Below are 23,403 nucleotides of genomic sequence, written 5' to 3' on the forward strand. Positions count from 1 at the left end.
TACTCAAAAGGAAATGCTGTGGTTGAAGAGTTGAAGATGTTAAAAAAGAAGATGTGATGGTAAGTGATTGGGCTTTTTCAAAGAGATTTTCAACTTATTTACTGAAAGACCCAGAAATAGCGCCCAGAGCTGCTTTTCTCTAGGGTAAGCATACAGTTTCACTGGACAGATGGCTGGAGATCTTTCTGGTGCTTAAACGTTATTGGTGCATTTTTATTTACCTTGAGCAAGGGAAGGAACCACAAGAAAGTTCTGAGCAGAGAAATGGCATTGCTCAGCCTATCACTATAAAAGTTTTGTGGCTGCTAGGATAAGAAATGACAGAAGGGAGGTATGGGGGAAATCAAGGAGCACATGGCTCTCAAACAGCTCAGATGGGAAATGATGACAGCCTGGACCGTATGATTATGATGGAGCTCTTGAGAAAAAATTCCATTGTGGATTTATCTTTTGTTCATTTTTCTCTTACGTATGTGTATACGAATGTGTGTGTGTTTCTGTGTATATAACAAAATTCCAGGAGTTTCCTTCAATTCCTCTTCTGCTTTGTTATGAATCTCTCAGAAATCCCAGAAGTCATGATTGTGACTCTGGTCATGTTCCCATAGCTGTCTTTGGAGGCTGGAATCACAGACAAGCAACCATGCCATGTAGCACTTATGTGGGTTCTAGGGATCTGAACACAAATTCTGTTGTTTGGATGAGTGGGTTCTAGGGATCTTAAGACAAACCCTCTTGTTTGGATGAGAGTACTTTAACCTCTGAGCAATCTGTCCATCCTATTTTTGAATATTTTGTAAGAACTGAGTACAGTGCAGGAGAGAAAGGATATCTGGAAGGACTGTGCTTTATCAAGTCAGAGGAGGAGGTTTAAAGCTGGGTAGTTTGGGGATAGAAAGATAAACAGAAACATTGTGCTTGTGTTTCAGATCAGGCATTTTGTAGCATATCACAGGTAAGAATACCAATAAGCAGCTTATTATCCACAAAAGTGAACTCAGTTGAGTTTGGTAAGGTTTCAAGGTATTTTAAAATAAATTTATTATTATTATTATTTTATGTGTATAGGTATATTACCTTTATATATGTCTGTGTGCCCACAAGCATGCCCAATACCTTAAGAAACATGAAGATGGTTTAGCCCCCATGTTGGTACTAAAAGTTGAACCTGGGTCCTTGGAGGAATCGCCAGGGCTCATTTTTTCTACCCCCAAGATAAAAATGTATTTAAAGCCACTTAATTCATTAATATAAAACAAACAAACAAAAAAGCACAACATATTGTAAGCAGAAAAAAGAACGTGTATAAGGATAGATGTTTGGGAGGTATTGAAGTTAAGATGTAAGAAGAGGAAGCCAAGCATATATACTGAAAAACATACCTGAGTTTTGAGCAATATCATGGATCCGTAATGGAATGGGAGCTTTCTAAAGACAGGGCTCTTTTGAGGTGTTTGGTTTGTTTTTTGAATATATTCATTATCTTTGTTTAAGTTTTGTTTTGGGTTATACTTGGTGAAAGACAAATTCTATTTTTTTTCACTTGCTAAATTATTTTACAAGGAATTTTTGAAAATAGAAATGGAAATGATTGCTCTATCCTGGGACCTCTTTGAAAATCCCTCTAACACCTTCCAGGTCATAGACTTTTCTTTGTGAAAAGCTAATTAACTTATAGTTTAGAAGGAAAAATGCAGCTGATGGCAAATATGGTTATGATATTAGTGATGTAAAATAAGGACTAAAAAAAATAAGGACTAAGAATTACTTGGGTTTAACAACAGATGTCAATCAACAACCTTTCCAAGACAGGTTGCTCATTAAAGTAACATAAGATATGATAAGAACTAAGGTAGAGGCCATGACTGTAGCAACAATTTGAACAAATTAAATTTGCTGTACAGTATAGAAATGGTTGTATAGTTTTAGTGAAAGGTATAGGAACAAAGAGTTATTTTTAAAAACAGAATTAATAGCTTTTTTTAAGATAGAGAAATAATTTGGAAGACAGGAAAGACTCTAAACCTATGGTTATGAATGGTCAAGAGGAAAGTGGTTTAGAGAACTTGTAAAGTCTGTGTGGTGGTTTGTTGAAAAATCCTTTTATGCTCATATGGAATGGCATTATTTGAAAGGAGTAGGACATGTAGCCTTGTTGGAGTTGGTGTGTCCTGTTGGAAGAAGTGTGTCACTGGGTGTAGTCTTTAAGGTTTCAAATGACCAAGTCAAGCCCAGGAGCTGTCTTTCATCCAGTCACTGCTGATCCAGATGTAGAACTCTAAGATACTTCTCTAGTACCATGTCTGCCCATATGCTGTCATGCTTCCAATCATGATGACTATGGATTAAACCTCTGAACTGTAAGTCAGCCCTAATTAAATGCTTTCCTTTGTAAGAGTTGCTGTGGACATGATGGCTCTTCACAACAATGGGACATGAACTAAGACAGTCTGATATCTCAGTTACTATTACCTTAACACATTACTTCATATTGGAACACAAACTTGAGTGTTGTCTTGGCATCCCAGCCTTTAAAACAATTTATACTAATCAGTGATATCTATATAAAATATTTTACTAGATAATTTTGATGACTTGAATTCTAGTTATATGCTGTTAAAATTATGCTATTTACTCAGTAGAGGGGTTCAAATGCTTCAAATTCAATCCATAAACACTAGAAAGATGGCTTAGCAGGTAGATCACTTTCTTTTTCTACCAGGGGACCTGATATCCATTCCCATATCCAGAAACACAGGGAATATGATGCCTTTTAGCCTCTGTGGACACACACACACACACACACACACACAATTTAAAAGTCTAAAATTATGCCTACCATTTTAATTCCATTTGCCTATAATCATAGAGAAATTGCTTTTGTATAATAGGCACATATCAGAGTTTGTATATGGTTGATTTTGTTTCAGTGAAATGAGAAGCAAGACCATCATTTGAAAAGGCAAAAGGGATGCTATAATCACTAATATGAGAAGTCAAAATTGAGAAACAGTGCTGAGATGAGAAAACCATTGTCTCAGTCAGGGTTATATTTCTGTGATGATACTAAAGTTTTGTGAATTTGGAAAAAGTTTCAGTCACATAGGAAGAGAAAAACCTTATGTGAGGATCCAGCATACTGTGGGTAGTGGTACTCCTGGGGAGGTGGTCCAGGAGTATAAGTAAGGTAAGTAAAGCTGATCATGAACTTAGAGAGTAAGTGATAGCTAGTGTTCCTCCATGATCTCTGTTTCATTCCCTGCTTCTGGGTACCCGCCTTGAGTTCCTGTCATAGGCGACATATTGTAAGTTGGAAGCTGAAACAAATGCTTATCCCACAATTGCTTTTGGTCATGGCTTTTATCTCACCAATAAAAACCTAACTAAAAGAGGAATTGATGAGGATTACAGGGTATTGTGACAGAGATGAACATGTTGATTTTGGGAGGATTGCAAATGTGAAACTTTAGGCTGTACAAGTCAGAATTCAGGGCTTAAAGAGCTTTGTGGGTACTTGGGAGACAAGAACACTGTGAATGATGGAAGTCTGCCTTGGGAAGCTTTGGAGGGAAGTTTGAGAATCACTCACATAAAGTCCTCATCAGAATAATTAATGAGCTCTGAGTTGAGAATCCATAGTGTCTAGTCAGCTAGGGCTGAAGAATCAGCTGTGATTAACAAGATACCAGCCCTACTAAAGTGAAACTTTGGTGTTCCTGGGACATTCGCTGTGCTAGTTAGCTGGGGTTGATAAGTCAGCTATGATTAAGAATAGTCCAGAACCATTTATTAAAATATTTTGATAGGTATATTTTCAGTGTCAACACACAGAAAGTGTGGTCAAAAGGAAACCAGAGCTGTATCTCAGTCTGGTAGTCAAATTATGCAATGTGTAAGAGTTTCACTGGTGGTCCTGGAGTTGTTGGTAAGATACTTGTAGGATTGAAGGGGTCACGGAAGGAAACTGGGACTTGACATTGTGAGGGGTTAGGAGAGACCATTGGTGAATGTGCAGCCTCAGTTGCTATGGAGCCTCAGAACTGAAAGAATAATGGAGCAAAGGTGAGACATGGTACCACAAAGCAGGATCCATGAGGAGGAGTCAGGAGAGATCACAGCAAAGGCATAACCAAGCTTAGTGGAGATTCTAGTACACTGAAGATGCCAGGATTTCAGTACTATAAAGGATGGCTCTAGTTGTGGAGCCAACTTGAGTCTTTGAGACAGCTATAAGTGCAGTGAATGGCACAGACAGTGAAGGTGGGCTCTCCAAGCCCTTTGTAATCCATAAGATCATAGATGAATCCCAGACATTGGATAATGCTTATGAATATTGTTAGAAGATGGGTTAGATTCGATCTTCCTGTGATTGTGCTCTGCTTCTTCCCAATAAGAAGTATGCAACTTGTTTTGATTTTACAGGAGCCTACAACTGATATGTTGAGTTTTTAAAGAGCTGTTAGATTTCTAAAGAGGACATTGGCTTTTAAAGTGTTGAAAATTTAAAGACTGGGGCTTTTAAGGTCATGTTTTATATTTTGATGTTAGCATGAGATCTTGAGGACAACAAAGAAAGGAAAAGTTTTGATTTAATTAGGATGCATTTTTGTGTTAAGTTGACAAGGGGTCAATTGTGCTGGCTAGTCATTTTGTTAACTTGATTCAAGTATGGGTCACATGGGAGGAGCGAACCTCAGTCAAGAAAACGCTTGCTCAGATTGGCCTGTATGTGTGACAATGGGACACTTTTCTCATTAATAATTGATATGGGAGGGTCTATATCATGTTAGGTAGCGTGTTTTCTGGGCAGGTGATCCTATGTCATTTAAGAAAGTAGACTGTGAAAGTCATGAGGAGCAAGTTAGTAAGTGGCATTTCTCTGGGATTTCTATTTCAGTTCCCAACCCCAGGTTTCCTCTCTACTTGAGAAGTTTTAATGATGGACTGTCATTAGCATGTGTTAGTAATATAAACTCTTTCCTTCCGGAGTTGCCTGTGGTTTTAGTCTTTATTATAGCAAAAGGAAGCAGACTAGATCAATAGTTTTACATGACCCATATTATATAATATTCGTAGTTTGCTCATTTGTAAGCTTCTCTCAATAAGTTGATATATGTAAATTTAGTTTGGTACAAACTTTATAACAGCCTATAAAAAGACACAAATGTCAACTTTTAAGCTTAGTTCTTTGAACAAATCACTGATTTAGGTAAGAGAGCTAAATGATGTGTGTGTGTGTGTGTGTGTGTGTGTGTGTGTTAAATGATGTAGTTTGAAGCTGTCTAAAGTGTACTTCCTTCTCTAACTCTGAAAACACTTTTAAAGTTTTTGGATACTTCTTCTATGAGATAGCTTATTAGAGTTAATGTCATTGATTTAAATATATCTCTGCAGTGTCTGTAATGCTACTGTCAAGTCAAGCTGAGAGTTCCATTAAGAAATGTTTTCCCTTTTAATGTCAGCTTAACACATTTATGGGGAAATGTTTCAAAGTTCAGGATCTGCATGAGCTATCTCTCTACCTCTCACTTCCTTTTTCTAACCCCCAAACACAATGTTACTGCATTTTGTTCTATTACACACTGTACCATCTCTAAATTAAAGAATTCACATCTGTGATTGTTTCCAATTTTGTGGAACATTTGCTCCGATGTAAAACAGGTTAGATTTCATCATAAAAATGAGCTTATTTAAGTAATTTCTACCTACATATCAACAGAATTAAATGAATAGTCATATTCCCCTGAGTAACTGCTGTACAGCTGAAATGATTTTCCTCTAGACATGCTCACGTGTTCAAAATAAAATCACAGCTAATTACCTCACTTCTGTTTTGTTGTTGACTTGCTAACGTGGTGTCGGGTTTGGAAACAGAAAGCCCCGATGCAGACCTCATGCACAAACAACTCACATCTAGCACCACGATGGGAAGGGTGCCTGCACGTTAACGCTTCCTGTTGCCAATGTGTTTAGAGTTAACTTCTCACATCCCTCACTCATGAAGAAATGACTGCAGAGACCTGAGATGTGCCCTGTCTAAAGATGCAAGGAGAGAAATGTTCAGAAACTATCCAGGAATTCTAAACACTCTCCCAAGTGGAAAGAATTTTTCAAATTCTGGAGAGGAAGCTAAGGTGAGAGGGAGAGCAGGACAAAGTGGGACAGACACCAGAAACAGACAGGTGGAAACATTTGAGGAATGATGATATTTAAGTGGGATATGTAATAGCATAATAATGATGAAAAAAATCAAACCTTAATTTTAATTATTTCTTTAGCTTAATAATTAAGAACAAGTTTAATCATTGAAATAATGACATTAAGATTTATCAATTAGAGTTAATAATGCTACTATTGACCATTCTTAGAATTGACTCACTGAACTTCTTTCTAATATTTGACTGAAAAACAGACATAAAAATCTCACTATCAAGTTTTCTTAAAAAGTGTTGGGGCATTATTTTCAGGGTTTTTTTGTATATGAATATTCTATCAGAACATCTATTCTATACAATTAGCAGAATATAAGTGTAGGCCTGGCTCAAAATACTAGGTAAAAGAATGACATGGGTAAATAAATAAATAATAATTAAATAGAACATTAAAGAACTCTATTGCATAAGCAGTGGGTTCAGCTTCTGAACCAGAAACAGAATAGGGCAAAAAGAAACTCCCCACTCTCCCACACAAACACCAAAGCAAAAAGAAATAGAAAGCCAAATAGTTGCCAAAACTGCTTTATCTGATCAAGTATGTCAAATGTGAGGTCTGGAATTCTTTTGGTCTTTAAGTCATATTTTGAAGATAAGCACTTTAATTTAGCTAGCAGCCCACATACTATGTGTGGGAAAGGACAAACAACAAAGGGGAAGGGCAAGTGTGAGCTACATCTACTGCCTTACTGGAGCAACTACTACCTGAGGGAAAGGCTGATAAACTGTGCTCCAGATGGCCACAATATCTCTATCAGCAAGCATTGTCTTCACTCTTCCACAAAAAACATAAAACCATTTGTTTAGAAATTATGTTCAAGTACCTAAGTCAACAGAATCCCGGAACAAGATGGTAGGAATGAAGGCTTTTGTGTTCTGTTACTAAGCGCCCTATTTTCTAATCTCATTTGTGACTGGGAAACCAAAATAATGATCTAGAAGTTGTGGGGAAAGTTAGGTAGGGCCCATTAAAGGGGAACACGTTGTCATCTGACATGAAAATACAGAGAAATTGTATTTCAATAGCAAGGGTCTAAGTTAAGGTGGCTAATATAATTGAATTTTCGGTCCTGGTGCACACCATCAGGGTGGAAAGCTCCTTGATGTCCTTCCCTGCACAAGATGCTTTTTCACATTTCCTAATTCCCAGCTCCAGCCTTCTTTGAAAAAAAAAACTATTTTTTATACCTTTTGTCAACAATTGATGTTCCATTTGGAGGTTTTCAGGGGAAGGGTTATAGGAATGTATTTATATTCTGCAGATTTCATTTTTCTAGGGACAGAGTGGGTCACAGCAACCACTGATGTATAGCTGGGCAGTAGGGCTCAGAAGGCACTCCTTAGCAGCATGACTCCAAGTCTACATACATCTGGGTCATGTGCATGCCTCAAGGTTTACACATTTTTGCAAGCAGCATACCTCCTCTGTCACAAGTTTACGTCATTTGTTTGATTTCAACAATCCATCCTAAATATAAAACCCACACTTAGCACACTGACATTACAACACTAATTCTTCCAGGTAGTAGATTCTTACTCTACAGATAGCTTGTTGCTAAATGGATGCAGACTTCATTAAAAATGGATGTAGACTTTGTTGTTCCTTTTGCGAACTACAGCTCCCAACATTCCCCTGGACTACGGATACCAGTGCGTGCAGGCGCAGGACACCTTTCCCAGATGCCCTTGTATTCCCCGTTAAATTCGGGGGTCTCCACGAGCCCCCCCCCTCTTCTTCCCCCCTCTCCTTTCGTCTCTGCATGCCCGTACCTGACCTGTTTTTACCCCTCCCCCATTAAAGTACACCCACGTGGGACCACCGCGTGTCTGTGTCTCCTTTCCTCGCTTAATGTCTCCACTCTCTAACCCCGCAGACAAGAAAGGCAGCAACAAGAATAACAGACTTCATTAATGACTGAAACATCTCTCTCTCTCTCTCTCTCTCTGTGTGTGTGTGTGTGTGTGTGTGTGTGTGTGTGTGTGTGTATGTGTGTGTGTGACTGGGTCTCTCTACATAGCTTGGCTGTCCTAGAACCCACTATGTAGACCAAACTGACCTTGAACTCACAGAGATCTGCCTATCTATCTCTGCCTAACAGTGTTGGGGTTAAAACATACACCACCACACTTGGCGAAGACAGAAGCATCCTATTTGGTGCCCAATTCTATATTCCTTCTCTCACTTCTCTCTCTGGGGACTCCTTTCTTCCTTGGCCTCATGAAATCAACCCATTTACACACACCATTTCAATATTTTTTTTTTGTGAAATAATCTTCATTACTTTGTAATTTGTTAGAGATTCATCTGTGCTCTACTGTGTTCTGCAAATTTCTTAGAAAAAAATCTCCAAATATAACATTAGACATAAAAGCTACTGCCTAAACTTAAATTATTGAATAATCTTCATTTTGCTTCTCTGGTATCAGTAAAGTTTCAAGCAGAAAGTGAATAATCACTAATTATCTGTGTAGAAAATGCAGAAAAGAAAGAGAGAGAGAGAGAGAGAGAGAGAGAGAGAGAGAGAAGACAATGTAGAAGAAATGAAGGACATAGTGTATGGATAGAGTTACTTTTCTATCAGAAATGATTGAAAATTTTGGATATGATCAGAAAGTGATAATGTCAGTATTGTAATTTTTTAGGTGTATGTGGATTAACTGTTTTCAAATTTTCACTTCTTCATTTACTTAGATGGTTTTAATTTAGTCATGGTCTTGCTATGTAGACCAGACTGACCTGGAGCTGTCAGTTGTCCTGCCGTAGCCTCCAGAGTATTAGTATTACAGGCATGCAGAACCACATTTAGCTCACTAATTTGATAACAAGTCCAGTTTTGTCATCCATATTTGTTTTTGATGGAATATTTAGGAAGGCATTCATCCCCTGAAAAATTTGTGATTCCATTCTGTATTGGATGGAGGGTTGCTTAGCATATTTGTTGCATTTTTTCTGTTCCCAACTTGAATGTTGCATAAGCATGCATGAGTATTAGTGTTAGTTGATTTCATTATGAAATATAGAACATAGACCATGAAAGGTGAGATTATTTTAATTGCATAAATTGAGGTAGAAAGAGACACCCACTCCGGCTGCCATACATTCTCATGCCTGCCTTCTTGAACTGTATAAAATGGCAAAAGAGAGCTGAGCACAGTAAGCATATTATCCTTCCCCTAAACAGCTACTTCAAGTTCCTACGGCCTCTACCTCTCTAATGTCATGGACTGTATCTCGAACTCAGAGCTAGATAAACCATTTTGAGATGCTATTGAAGAGGTGTTTTCTCACATCAACAGGAAAAGAAACTAAGAAGCCTACAAAAGTCAGTTGGCTGTCTTATACAGAACAGCCTTTTTTTTAAAAAAAAAAAAAAAGAATATGTGCTTCTTAAAGAGATATAGCAACCATGATAATTGTGTTAAATAGTCTTTGAGACACTTATTCCCCAGAGAGTCTCATAAGTGTTATAAACACACACACAAAAGGCAGCTTACAGCCATGTTACATACTTAACACTAAAGACCATTAAAAAAATTAGCCAGCACCATTGACATAATAATTAGTCAAGGTGAACTTTGAAATAAGATCAGGAGTTGGGAGAATGTGCTGATATGCACAGCTGAAAGTCAAACCTCAGAAGGAAGAGTTATAATGTTTAACAACAGTTAAGGCTTTGCTTTGTTGAGAAGAACATTGATTTCTCTTTTATGTGCTGTGCATTGTATATTGTTTTGTGTAACACAAACGAAACCTGCCAGTTAGAGAATATAAGTTAAATAATGCCCATGTCTGCCATCCTATCCCTGAGGTAAAACTACTACTCCTGTCCGTGTGGAGCTCCTGGCAGGGGCAGAGCCTCTGAAATATCTGAAATGTTATTTAGAAGCACACACTTCAGTGAGATTACTGCACAACAAAGCAAACAGTGAGAATGGCTTTCAGACTTTCTGCTTACCGAAATAATAATTACAAAGTATTCTAATCAGATAGATATAAGCCTTAATTGATTAAAAGCAGCCCCTCACAGGTAATATAAACAGTTCATTTTCCTGCTGTTGGGACCAGCCAATATGTAAATGCATTTTTGATGATATTTATTTCTTTGAGTTTAAACAAACATGTTCAAAAATGAAATTGCTGCATGATAAAAGATAAATGGCTCAGTGAAAATAGGACGTTTGAGAATGGTATGCATCTGCCACTATCTTCTGCTGGGGCAGTCAAGTAGATAAATATCTCTTTTAGAGAGATTCTGTCTGAGGGAAATTCTTAAACCCACCTGCCAATACCACATCAACAGGTCAAGGACTTTTACTGATATAACCCATGACAAGAAATGTCGTCTTTCTCTAAATCCTTTGCTAAGCAGTATGAATATTAATAGGTAGTGCAATACCAATTCTAATTTGCAGCCAGTGCGTTTGTGATATCCATGTGGGCTTAGTGAAAATGGGAATTTATGAGAACCTTGGAGGTTTCTTGAATAAGCTAACCAAGAACTTTATTAAATAATTTTACCCTACTTGTCAAAGGGCAAAAATCCATACCTACTGTGAATGAGCTCTTAAAAGAAGAAATATACATATTTTATTTTGTTAAATACTCCAATCAGTAAACTGTACATGCATGGGAGATCAAGTCAGAACTTGTGCATGCCAGACAAGCATTCTGTCACTGAAATACATCCCTACTTCTTGTCTTTAACTTCTTCTACAATGAAAACCTCCAGTCTCTGGGACAATGTAATGGAATATGTACTGTTAAATTATTAATTTAAAACCAGCAATGTGTGTCCATAGCCAATGATTAAAATAATTTATCTCTTAAATGATGGTTTTCAGATACAGATACATAACCCATAATATTTAACATAATATTTGGTGTTAATATTATAAAAATAAAAAGTCTCATCAACTTTACTCTCTTGACTGAGTATAAAATATTAACATGAATATAATAAAAACTTGAAAGTGCAAAGGCTGTGATTGAGAGAAATTTGGAATATGATCCCAGATGATTTATGCCTGTGAACACTTTTGAACAGTATCAAGGATGAAAAAGACTTGAATATTAAACTTAAAAAGCAAGAAACATTATAATGTAGCTTTATCTATTCTAATTACACAGATCATTAAAATGTTTTAAAACTGTTAAAAATGGCACCTGTAAATAAATGTTGTATATCCAGTAACAGAAACATGAAGTATTCATGTAATTAAGCCTCAAGCTTACTGGCTGATGTCCTGCAATCTTCCCACTGTGATGTAATATGCTCTTTCCATGGTGTTCTCATTATCATATATTTTTCAATGAACAGAACTGGCTGAAATCAAGATCATGTGCATATTCTGTTTTGAAACACTTAGCAAATTCACTGCTCTGTCTTTAAGGAAAAAAAATTAGCATTAGGTTTTATTACTTAATGCTTTGTAAACAAAACTTACTTTTGCCCACTCTAGGATTCAAAAATGCTGCTATAAAAATGAACACAAGAGACTTAAAAAACAAAATATTTCCAAAGCCCCAGTGGAAATCTAGAAATTACAGCCCATCAGAGCAAAGTATCAGAAATCCTAGATCCATTTCTATTACAGTACTTAAATAGAGAAGGATGACGACAAATTAGGGACAGAAAATTGAAAAGAACTGGGATTAAAAGATATTATAAATGAGCTAAATTAAAATTCATTCCTCCTTAGAGAGCAAGAAAAAGAAGAAACAGATGCTGCGGTAAGAATATAAGTAGAATAGTTTGGGACAGAAAACAATGAAAAAGCTATAGTTTCTCAAACCTCTTTTAGAAGATGATGTCTTTGACTTAGTTGTTTTAAGTATATATGCATTATAGAAAATGAAATGGAAGAAAATTAACTTATCAAATTCAAGAACTATAGAACTTCAGAGGAGGTAGGTCAACACTCGTTTTGACGAAGAGCAAGAGAACGTTGGGTCAAGGTCAAACCCAATGAAATCAGCAATAAGGGATGGGGAAAAAGAAATAATGAGATTATTGTCTTCTCCAGACCTGTGAAGAATTTTGATGGGATTTTGATGTGGATTGCATTGAATCTGTAGATTGCTTTTGGTAGAATTGCCAATTTTACTATGTTGATCCTCCCAATCCAAGAGTAAAAAACCAAGGATAGCCTAAACAATCTTATACAATATAGGATTGTCTGGAGGTATTAGCATCCCTGACTTCAAACTCTATTACAGAGCTACAGTATTGAAAACAGCTTTGCATTGGCATAAAAACAAAGAAGTCAACCAATGGAATCGAATAGAAGACCCTGACTTTAACCCACAAACCTATGAACACCTGATTTTCGATAAAGGAGCTAAAAGTATACAATGGAAAAAGGAAGGCATCTTCAACAAATTGTGCTAGCAAAACTGGATGTCAATCTGTAGAAGAATGAAAATAGATCCATATCTATCACCATGCACAAAACTCATGTCCAAATGGATTAAAGACCTCAATATCAGCCCGAACACACTGAACCTGATAGAAGAGAAAGTGGGAAGTACTCTACAACACATAGGCACAGGAGACCACTTCCTATGTATAACCCCATCTGCACAGACATTAAGGGCCTCTTGAATAAATGGGACCTCCTGAGACTGAGAAGCTTCTTTAAAGCAAAGGACACTGTCACTAAGATAAAAAGGCAACCCACTAGCCTAGGCAGTTTGAATGCTCACCTTACGAGACCTGGATAGAGGTGGGCAGTCCTTGGGCTTCCCACAGGTCAGGGAACCCTGATTGCTCTTCGAGCAGATGAGGGGGGGGGACTTGATCGGGGGAGGGGGAGGGAAATGGGAAGCGGTTGTGGGGACGAGGCAGAAATCCTTAATAAATAAATAAATTAAAAAAAATAAATAAAATAAAAACTAAAATGGCTTTTGCCTTTCCTTGTACTTACTATAAATTAAATTAATAAAAGACAGATTATTTTGTGCCTAAAAAAAAAAAAAAAGGGCAACCCACTGACTGGGAGAAGATCTTCACCAACCCCGCAAGTGACAAAGGTCTGATCTCCAAAATATATAAAGAACTCAAGAAACTAGACCGCAAAAGTCTAATCAACCCAATTATAAAATGGGGCACTGAGCTGAACAGAGAATTCTCAACAGAAGAACTTCAAATGGCCAAAAGACACTTAAGGTCATGCTCAACTTCCTTAGTGATCAGGGAAATGCAAATCAAGACAACTTTAAGATACCATCTTACACCTGTCAGAATGGCTAAAATAAAAAACAGCAATGGTAGCCTTTGCTGGAGAGGTTGTGGAGAAAGGGGTACACTCATCCATTGCTGGTGGAAATGCAAACTTGTGCAACCACTCTGGAAAGCAGTGTGGCAGTTTCTCAGGAAATTCGGGATCAACCTACCCCTGCACCCAGCAATACCACTCTTGGGAATATACCCAAGAGAGGCCCTATCATACAACAAAAGTATATGCTCAAATATGTTTATAGCAGCATTGTTTGTAATAGCCAGAACCTGGAAACAACCGAGATGCCCTTCAATGGAAGAATGGATGAAGAAAGTATGGAATATATACATATTAGAGTATTACTCAGCAGTAAAAACCAAGGGCTTCTTGAATTTTGCATACAAATGGATGGAAATAGAAAACACTATCCTGAGTGAGGCAAGCCAGACCCAAAAAGAGGAACATGGGATGTACTTACTCCTATTTGGTTTCTAGCCATAAATAAAGGACATTGAGCCTATAATTCGTGATCCTAGAGAAGCTAAATAAGAAGGTGAATCCAAAGACAAACATAGGCATCCTCCTGAATATTAACCTTCATCAGGCTATGAAAGGAGACAGAGACAGAGACCCACATTGGAGCACCGGACAGAAATCTCAAGGTCCAAATCAGGAGCAGAAGGAGAGGGAACACGAGCAAGGAACTCAGGACCGCGAGGTGTGCACCCACACACTGAGACAAGGGGGTGTTCGATCGGGAACCCACTAAGGCCAGCTGGCCTGGGTCTGAAAAAGCAAGGGATAAAACTGGACTTGCTGAACATAGCGGACAATGAGGACTACTGAGAACTCAAGAACAATGGCAATGGGTTTTTGATCCTACTGCACGCACTGTCTTTGTGGGAGCCTAGGCAGTTTGGATGCTCACCTTACTAGACCTGGATGGAAGTGGGTGGTCCTTGGACTTCCCACAAGTCAGGGAACCCTGATTGCTCTTCGAGCTGATTGGGGAGGGATACTTGATTGGGGGAGGGAGAGGGAAATGGAAGGCGGTGGCAGGGAGGAGGCAGAAATCTTTAATAAATAAATAAAAAAGAAAAATAAGAAATATGAGATTACTTCAAAAACAAATTTTGACAGCAGTCATCAATGATTAGCAACTACTAGAATGAAGACAAACTGAAGACTAACTTGAATCTATTAAAGATTAGCATGTGCAGCATACGAAACACAAACCAGAGACTTAAAGGGGGTTTCCTTCTGATAGTGAGGTTGTCTTAATAACAAACTACATGGTCCAGGTGGCGTGCTGATATCTGCGCTCTAACCTGGTGAGGATGGACTCAGAAAGGTTTCCAGAGAGGATACCCAATGCCAGTGAGGAGTCTACTGCCATAAATCAGCAGAGATAAAAATGGTGGAGTTCTGACTACTATAGGTAAGGCATGTGAAACTCCCTTGACTTGCTTTTGGGGAAACCCTGGCAACTGGTCTAAAAAGGATGTACTTGAAATCTTTTCTAAAATGCTCTTGAAAATGGGCAAAGAAAAGAGAGCTAATGAAAAGAAATAATAAATTATGGAAAAATTCAGAAAAGTAGTAATTGATTTTGACCTTTATTTCCCTGACCCTTTTAGGGTAGTAGAAATTTTAGTCAATGTGGCAGGACTCTTCACCTGAGCTCTCAGTCTACATAAATGTTTTCACCTTTGAGAAGAGGCCCTCATCAACCCTCTCAAGCTTTGTGTAGAATCTTAAATTAGCTAAGAGTTACTAAGATATCTGGGGTTCTATTCAATCTAATCTCATTGAAAAAAGGCAGAATTTACTCTAGGAAAAATGGAAAATTCATAGAGTGGTGGTTCCACTCATGCCCAGAAGAGTAAGTTGGAAAGATCAAACACTCCTGCACCAATTTGGATCCCATCCTCTAAATCCAAAATGTTGAGAGAAGCAAGCCTCATACCCACCTGCAATATCTCTGCAAGAGAGATTTCACCAAGGACTGCAGGTAATAAGAGGGTAGAGCTCAAAGTACCCCCTGTGGAAATCTAGATTTGGGGAGAAAAAGAATATATAGTTCAAGTTCAAGGCCACCTTCAAATATGGTGAATTTTGTGGATGATTAAAGAAGAGATTGTTGTCATTTTTAGATTAGTAATAAGCTGGGCACCGATTAAACAGCTGTTTACCAGGAACAACTAGGGAAGGACATTGAGTGGAGCATTCCATGATCCCAGAGCTTCAGAGACTGAACTCAATCTGCAACCCAAGGCAAGCAGAACCAGAAAAATGCGTTAAATGGTCATTAATAGGGGCTCACAAGTAAATAACCTCATGCTAATGGTTCAGGAGAAAAACACAGGAAATCTAGGCCTAAACCACTGTCTCCCCAAAGAGGTACTTTCCAAGTTTAGTTTGTAACATAAAGTTGTAATATCTTCAATAAAAATAGAACAACCGTTTGCTTCACAGAAAATGAAGCGATGAACAGAAATTGCCTTCAAAGACATGTGACAAATCAATAAAGATTTGAAATGTATTTAAAGAACAGAAGCACACCATAACAGTTTCTCCTCAAATAGGGAGTATTAATGTATTAAATATTATAGTAAAAACTAAATTGAAATTTTGGAGTCAAAAAGGATCATTACTAATATGACAAAACAATTTGTTAGAAAGTTCAATAGGAAGTTTGATATGACAGGAGATATATTAAATGGATTAGGAGAGATTAAAGACAGATAGAATAATGGAGATTATAAATTCTGAAGAACATAGAAAAAATGGAGAAAAACATCCAGTGTCTCAGAGAATATAAGATTTTGTGTTAATGGAACCAACATATATGAAATGGAAGTACCATAAAGATTGGAAGGAAAAAAAAGGTAAATAATGGTGTTTGTAGAAACAATATATGCCAAGTTTCAAGTTTGATAAAAATCATTGATGTTTATCCAAGAAGCTCAATGAATTTTAAAATAAACAAAGAAATGACAAACACAGATATCAACAATTAAAGAAAAAGGAGGCCATGACTTTGAGACATAATAGAAAGTGTTCATAGGACCATTTAGAGGGAGGAAATGTAAGGGGGAATTGATAACATTTTATTGTAATCTCAGAAAACAAAACAAAATCAATGAGAATTCATAGTCACTAGGATGGCTGTATTTGAAAAGAAAGCTATAAGGGCTGGAGAGATTTTGGTAAAGTGGGATTCACCTCTTTTGCTGGTGAGAGTAAAAATGGTAGCAGGACTTTGGGGTCAGTGTGGAAATTACTAGAATACTAAACAGTTAGTATATGACTTAGAGTTAACACAATTATACTCCTGAGAAATGCCACAGAGAATCCATAGTGTATTTCTAGACTATCAGTTGTGTGTGAATGTTTATAATGGTATTGTAATGATAAAAAAGTAGAAATTAACTAGCATTTGATGGAGTAAATAACATATAATATAGCTGTACACTAGAATATCATTTGACAATAAAATGGAAGCTTCCTGCAAATCTTGAAACAGTATGCTGGTTAATGAAAAAAAGAAAGATCTTAAACTATATGACTTCATTTATTCCAAATATTCAGAATAAAAAACTTATAACAAGATAAGTATTTTAATGATTAAGCTTGGGCAAGATGTAAGAGAAAAGTGGCTGCTAAAAGGAATGAATTTTCTTTTATAGTTAATGATAAAATTAAGGTGACGTTAATCAAAAGTAGAAAAACTTACTGACGATGACACTTTGCATGTGCATGTGTAAACTGTATCATACATTAATGTTGATATAATTTCCAAAAGTGATTCAGTGAAAGTAGGTAATGCTATTGAGAAGAAGATTCACAGGTTTCCAGGAGAGTCTTTGGTATATGCAACTAATTACATGAGAGAAAGGAAAGCATAAAGAAAATCTAATAGCTTTGGCTTGGGAAGTTATGATTGTCCTTAAACTTTAGGAAAGGGATTTTGTCTATTTCATGTTCAAATATCTTTAAATCAATGAAGGATAACAGCTTTGAATAGGATGCCCTACATTACTTGGGGTTGCATGGGACAGACATTAAGCAGAGTGGTTTCAAACGTTCTCTGTCTCTTGCTGTTCCAGTCCTTAATTTTCTGTCTACTGTGTGTAGCACGGAGCTAGTGACGGGCTCCTCTAGCTCAATTCATGATAAAAGTCACAGATATGGATTCTGCTTGGAGACTGCAAATCTCTTGTTCCCTGTGTCAGAGAGCTATACTGTCACTCTGTGAACTTTCTCCTGAAGCCGCTCATGTGATCAGGAAATCAAGGTAGAGCTAGGTAACACCTGGTGGGAAAAAGAAGCTCCCACTTTGTGAGGAACTGAACTTTGTCAACAATCATTAGCTTAGCAGTGGTCTACCCTACAAGTAAGCCTCAAGATCACCTGTCACTTCAACTGAACCTTGACTGACGTCTCATAAGAGAGTAGACTTGCAGCATCATATTAAGTAACAACCTTCGGAACTACACAGACTGCTTCAGTGCTAATGAAAATTTTAGATCTTCATGTTTTGAGATTTTTACTTAGATGTCTAGTGTACTCAGTTATGAAGGAGTCGATATGAATATTTGTTCTAAATGGGTATTTGTTTCACAGGATATCTCAGAAGCTCGATTTATTATTAAAATCTTCACTTATTTATTGTGATAAATATAAACATAAGATCTACTTCATTTACAGCATTTTAAGTGTGCAATGTATTAAAAGTCATTGTTTAAAGTCACAGTTTTGCTTGGCACGATAAGATGTATTCCTCTTGCTAGACTGAACTGTCACGCTCCTTTGTTAACAGCTTCCTGTTTTACCCTGGCCCCAGCCATTAGCAAGAAACACCTCACTCTCCAGATCTTTGAATTCGATCTTAATTGATGCTTGTGTGAGGGGTCCATGTAGCATTTTCCTTTCTTTGATTGACCAATTTAGCCTAAGGTCCTCTCAGTCCATATTGTCACACGTCACCTAGTTTCTTCCTCTATACCTCAGTGTTTCAGGTTGTTTGATAACTGTCATTGTTGGACCTACCTCATTTGTGTGCTTGTGTGTGCACTCTTCTCAATTTGAAAAGACTGACTTATTCAATATTGATTCTCTAAGATGCAAAAATTGATCAATTATGAAAACAATATTCTTATATTTTCGAAATTCCTTATTCTGTGCATCTATTAGTTACAATCAACATTTAAAAATTACAGTTACTTAATCACTGTGTGTTCATTCATTTGCTACAACAGACGTGGGGAGAACAGAGGTCAACCTGAGAAGACTGATTCTCCCCTTTAACATGTGTGGACTCTGGACTGAGGTCCAGCACCACCTACTCAAGACTTGGTGATCAGCACCTTCACTGTCTAGGCCATCTCATCCATGGCATTTTTTGACACATGTATTTGTTGAGTTGCATAAGGCTGAATGTTGTATGATCCAGTAAAGCTGTACCTCATACAGAATGTCAGGAAGCTCTGCTTTATCAGAGTGTGACAATAATTTCACTCTCATTTCCTTGAAATATGAAAGCCACGTAACTTATAGAGCATAAAGTGTGTTGTAGATTTTTTTATTGTTACTATTTGATAGCTCTTTGTGGGTTTATATTGTGCATGTGTGTGTAGGTGTATGCATATGTATGTGAATATGTGCCTGTCTATACTAATCTAGAGGCCAAGGATGATACTATGTGCCCTCTTCTATTCTTGCCCATATTAGTTTTTGAGACAAGGTCTTTAACTGAATTTATAATTCACTGATGGTCTAGGCTGGCTTGCCCATGAGCACTAGTAATCCTCTTGTCTCTGCCTCCAAGCACATGGATTATAGATGTTCATTTATGTCTTACTTTATACGTAGGTCCTTGAGATCCAATTTTAAGTCTTCATGTTTACACAAAAAAAGCACACTATCCGCTAAGCCATTCATTAGCCCCAGGTTTGTGTTTTAAAGAAAATAGCTTGCATGTCATAATTAATGAATATTGATCTAATTATGAAATATGTATATGTGTATTTCATAAATATGCTTAACTTTTAAACAGCAGAACTTAAAACCATTAGCTTTAAGAATCGCCTCTTTCTTAGTTAAAACAAGATACTTTATTATTTACTAAAATGTGAGGTAACTGCATCTTTGTTAAAAACATTAGCAGTGAAGACAAAATGCTGTTTTTTTTTTCCTCCCTTCAGGATATTTTCTCATCTGAAATAATCAGCAGACTGAAAAGCCCCACTGGCTTAGAAACTTTAATGAGTGTGCATGTTAAACTTAAAACAACAAAACTCTCTTCCTCCCATAAGTCTATTGTGGAATAAAAATAAATAATTCAGGCTTATGCTATAGGCATTCTTTTCCTCTGTCATTGGAATGGAGATGCAGGTTAAATTAAAGATGATTTTTGCTCACTTTTTCATTAGTTGCTTTCATATTTCCCAGTGTCTCTGGTTTTCTTCAGTCTTTGTTGTCATCTTTAAAAGTTTGCTTTTGTTTATTGACATGCATAAGCGATTGAGTAGCAGCAAAGATCTATGATTTATTGCAGAAAGGAACTTAAAAACATTTCTCTCCATTTTTCTGTCACACCATGTAAAGTACATTGTCACTACCATATCTTGCTATCCTGATCATTTTACTAACACCTTCTATACAAACATTTAACTACACACATGAAATGTGTACAAATAGTAAGCACGTACATTCATGTGTGACACAGTTAATTTTATTCATGGATTAAACGCACATGCCCCCTACACTCTAATCCCAGACAAACTGATTATGTAAGCGTGCATAGCTTAAACAATGGCAAAGCGTTATATTAATAAAGTTTCTTGCCAAATACTGAAAGGAAAAATAAACACTCATTTAATGTATTCTTCTCGTGATCTTTAAACATGTTCTGAGAGGAAATGAACTATATCCAGAGAGATTTCAGAAAGTCCCATCGATAGTGCCATTCTCATTTGGGTTTTAAAGTCTATTTCTAAAAATATTAGTGTCAAGGTCTTACTACTCCATTTGAATACTTTTTGGAGATGTTATGAAAACAGCTGTGCTTTTGAAACTGACAATCTTTCTATCACACAGTTCTACCCAGGAGTGATTAGCAATGTCAGAGTACATTTTTTTTAAAGGAAGAATTTAGTACATTTGGTATTTATGCATAAAAGTGATCATTTAGTTTTAAAATCTCTTTCCAAAATTGCTACAGTTGCAGCCAGCTGAGTATTTCAAGATGTTCAATCCAAATTTTGGGACTGATGTTTTCAGTTCTCACAAATTTTAGAGCTGGAATTGATTAGCGGCATTATCTGGTCCACTGCTTTTCTTTGGCAGATGAGTTGATGTAAATTAATTATCTAAAGAAAGTTTGTGGCATAGAGAATGAAAAACAGCCATTAGCATTCAAGGGAAGACAGTCAAGCATGAAGACATTAACTAAGTTGCCAACTTTATTAGAACTGGTTACAAGCAGTTAGGACTAATTTTTAGCCTGCCAGTATCTCACTGGTACTTTTCACTGTGCTATACTATCTGCATAATGTTGATGAGTCTGATAGCACTCCTACTGTCAGGCCATGTTGACAGGAAGGCAGGGATCCCAATATCATAGCTCAACCGTCTTGAGTTTTGTATAACTGAACTCAGGAAAAAGTAAAATGTTATTGCAATGTGTGTGTTTAACAAACTTCATTTGGGTTGTAATATTTGGACTTTAAAACACATAATAAGATCCTTTTTAAACAAAATTTATTTATTGGTTTAAGCATAGCTTCTAGCGTCACTGACTAAACAAATGCAATTGCTCTGAATGGCCTCTAAAAAGCTTTCAACAATTTATTACGAAGCAATTACATCCGAATCTTTTCCAGAGCTCTCAGCATGGCCTTAAAAGAGAAATTACTCAAACAGGTGAAATCAGCCATTATGAAATATAACCTACAAATATGGAGAGCCAGACTGCTGAGTGGTAGTAGAGTTGGGCAGATTTAAGACAAGTGATAAACATGTTTGGTTTTCAAGGGAACCAAATGAGGAGTGTTTGTTTTTGAGTAAGGCCAATTACTTATATTGCTTATAATCCAACTTATCATTACAGAACATTTTAGATTGTGCCTACAGGTTAAATCTTTTATTAATCTACATTGAAAATATTTGCATATAGCTCTTTAAGGCAACATATGATTGCATATTTGTGTGCATTTAGACAGGAGATAATTGGCTAAACATTACATATGGAAGGCTTATTGAGTGTTAAACTCTGATGGAAACTTACATGTGCACCTGCACAGCAGAACTGCATGGTAATTCTTCCTATTTGCCTCATTCTTTTGTGTTTGAGAGAAACCAGGACACAGAGGGCTTCAGTGATTTGTACTACATCAGGGAGCCATTCATGGAAGGAAAGAGTTCAATTAAGGCATTTTGCTGCCCTAATTCATCATCTCACTCACTTTCGTTTTCCACATTTATGAGTCAGGACCCTCTACATGTAGTTATGACTCTGTCCTTGAAGTTTAGAAAGAAAAATAAGGTGTTCTTTCTAAATAATAATAAAGAAGCAGGTATAACTTCACAGGAATCCATTGTATTCATTTGAGGGCTATGCTTTCAAATATGACCTTTCAAACCTGAAGCTTTCTGCAATGAAACAGATCTGAGGAGTTGTAGGTAGTCATGATGGAGTCCAGAAACAAGAACTCCAGCATTTGAGAGGATTCCCACACTTTTGTGATAACCTGCCTCACTATGCATACATGAGACTGCTCACCCTGCTATTTTTCTGAAGACATGATTTCTGTCTATTATTATAGTTTTGAAAGAACAAATAACTCAAAGTAATACCAAAACAGGGGCAGGTACTCTTTTCCCTGAAGACAAGATAGACACATATTAGCATTTGAGGTAGTAGGGTCTGTTTTTACAACTTTCCTGCTCAATGGAAAACAGCTGAGCACATGCAGAAATGGGACAATACAGAAGCTGTTGTTAGATCACAATCCAATCAAATATACTCACCAGGGCAAATTCTTTGTTGAGAATCATCTGCTCCACTAAAGAGGACTCGTTGTGGAAGAGGTGGGGCTGCATGTGACTCCACATGTGAGGAAACCACCAGAACTCATCCACAGACCCCAGAAGGAGGTCATCCCCTTCATCTTCCTCTTCGGTCCCTGCAAAACATGTGATAACGGCTTCAATGATGACCTTGTTTTTGTAAGATTAATTTAGTTCTTCAAGCAATCTCTAACAGAAAAAGAATAAGTTAAGTCTAAGTTACATCAGAGACAAGGGTCATGAGTACGGTGTGATGGGTACTATGGATCAAACAGGCAGTTTAAGGCTACTCCCTACTGGTGGAGTTTAGAATTGTGAGCATATGCTGGTAATAAACAATAAAGGAATATCAATATAATTATATTCACAATGATTTCTTAGTTTATATGGAGAATTTGATTAGAGGGTAGCACTTTTTTTCTCAAACATTTTGCATGTGTGTATAAAAAAGTTGGTAATTTATTAATTTTTAAAAATTTCTTCTGATTATAAAAATGTCAAAAATTTATTGAAGGAATGTGGAAAATACAAGTAACCCATAAAGGAAAAATAAAGTAAAATAGAGATAGAACAAATACAAAGTCAACATTTAGAATGAACCTGTGGGAACTACTTTTGGATTCTTCTTTAAAATATTTTGGTGTTTACCTTATAACTGAACAATTATTCTGTAAGCACTTTTGCTTCTTTATATTTCAAGTTAATGCTACACACATAAAATTCCAATTTAATATATGTTTTATAATAAAGTTTATATAGCCTCTAATAATTTCATAAAATTTTGACAATGAATCTTTTAATTATTTCTAAAGAAAGAGAAATCTTACTTGAGAATTAGTTGGAAATAAGTATATCTTTCTCATTATAGAAACAGAACAATGGCAATGGGTTTCTGATCCTA

At 36.7% G+C, this 23,403-nt stretch overlaps 1 protein-coding gene across 2 annotated transcripts in view; it reads right to left on the bottom strand.

Moving 5' to 3' along the window:
* Ndst4 (N-deacetylase and N-sulfotransferase 4) overlaps positions 1-23,403 on the bottom strand; it is a 270,125-nt gene that overhangs the window by 119,076 nt on the left and 127,646 nt on the right. For both annotated transcript variants that reach the window (XM_041650698.1, XM_041650688.1), the window contains exon 4: positions 22,464-22,618. In XM_041650698.1, the coding sequence (XP_041506632.1) occupies positions 22,464-22,618 (155 nt within the window). The remainder of the gene's footprint in view (positions 1-22,463; positions 22,619-23,403) is intronic.

Source organism: Microtus oregoni, unplaced genomic scaffold, assembly GCF_018167655.1.
Source record: "Microtus oregoni isolate MIOR12 unplaced genomic scaffold, Mior012 000000F_ref0000247, whole genome shotgun sequence".
NCBI classification, from domain to species: Eukaryota; Metazoa; Chordata; class Mammalia; order Rodentia; family Cricetidae; genus Microtus; species Microtus oregoni.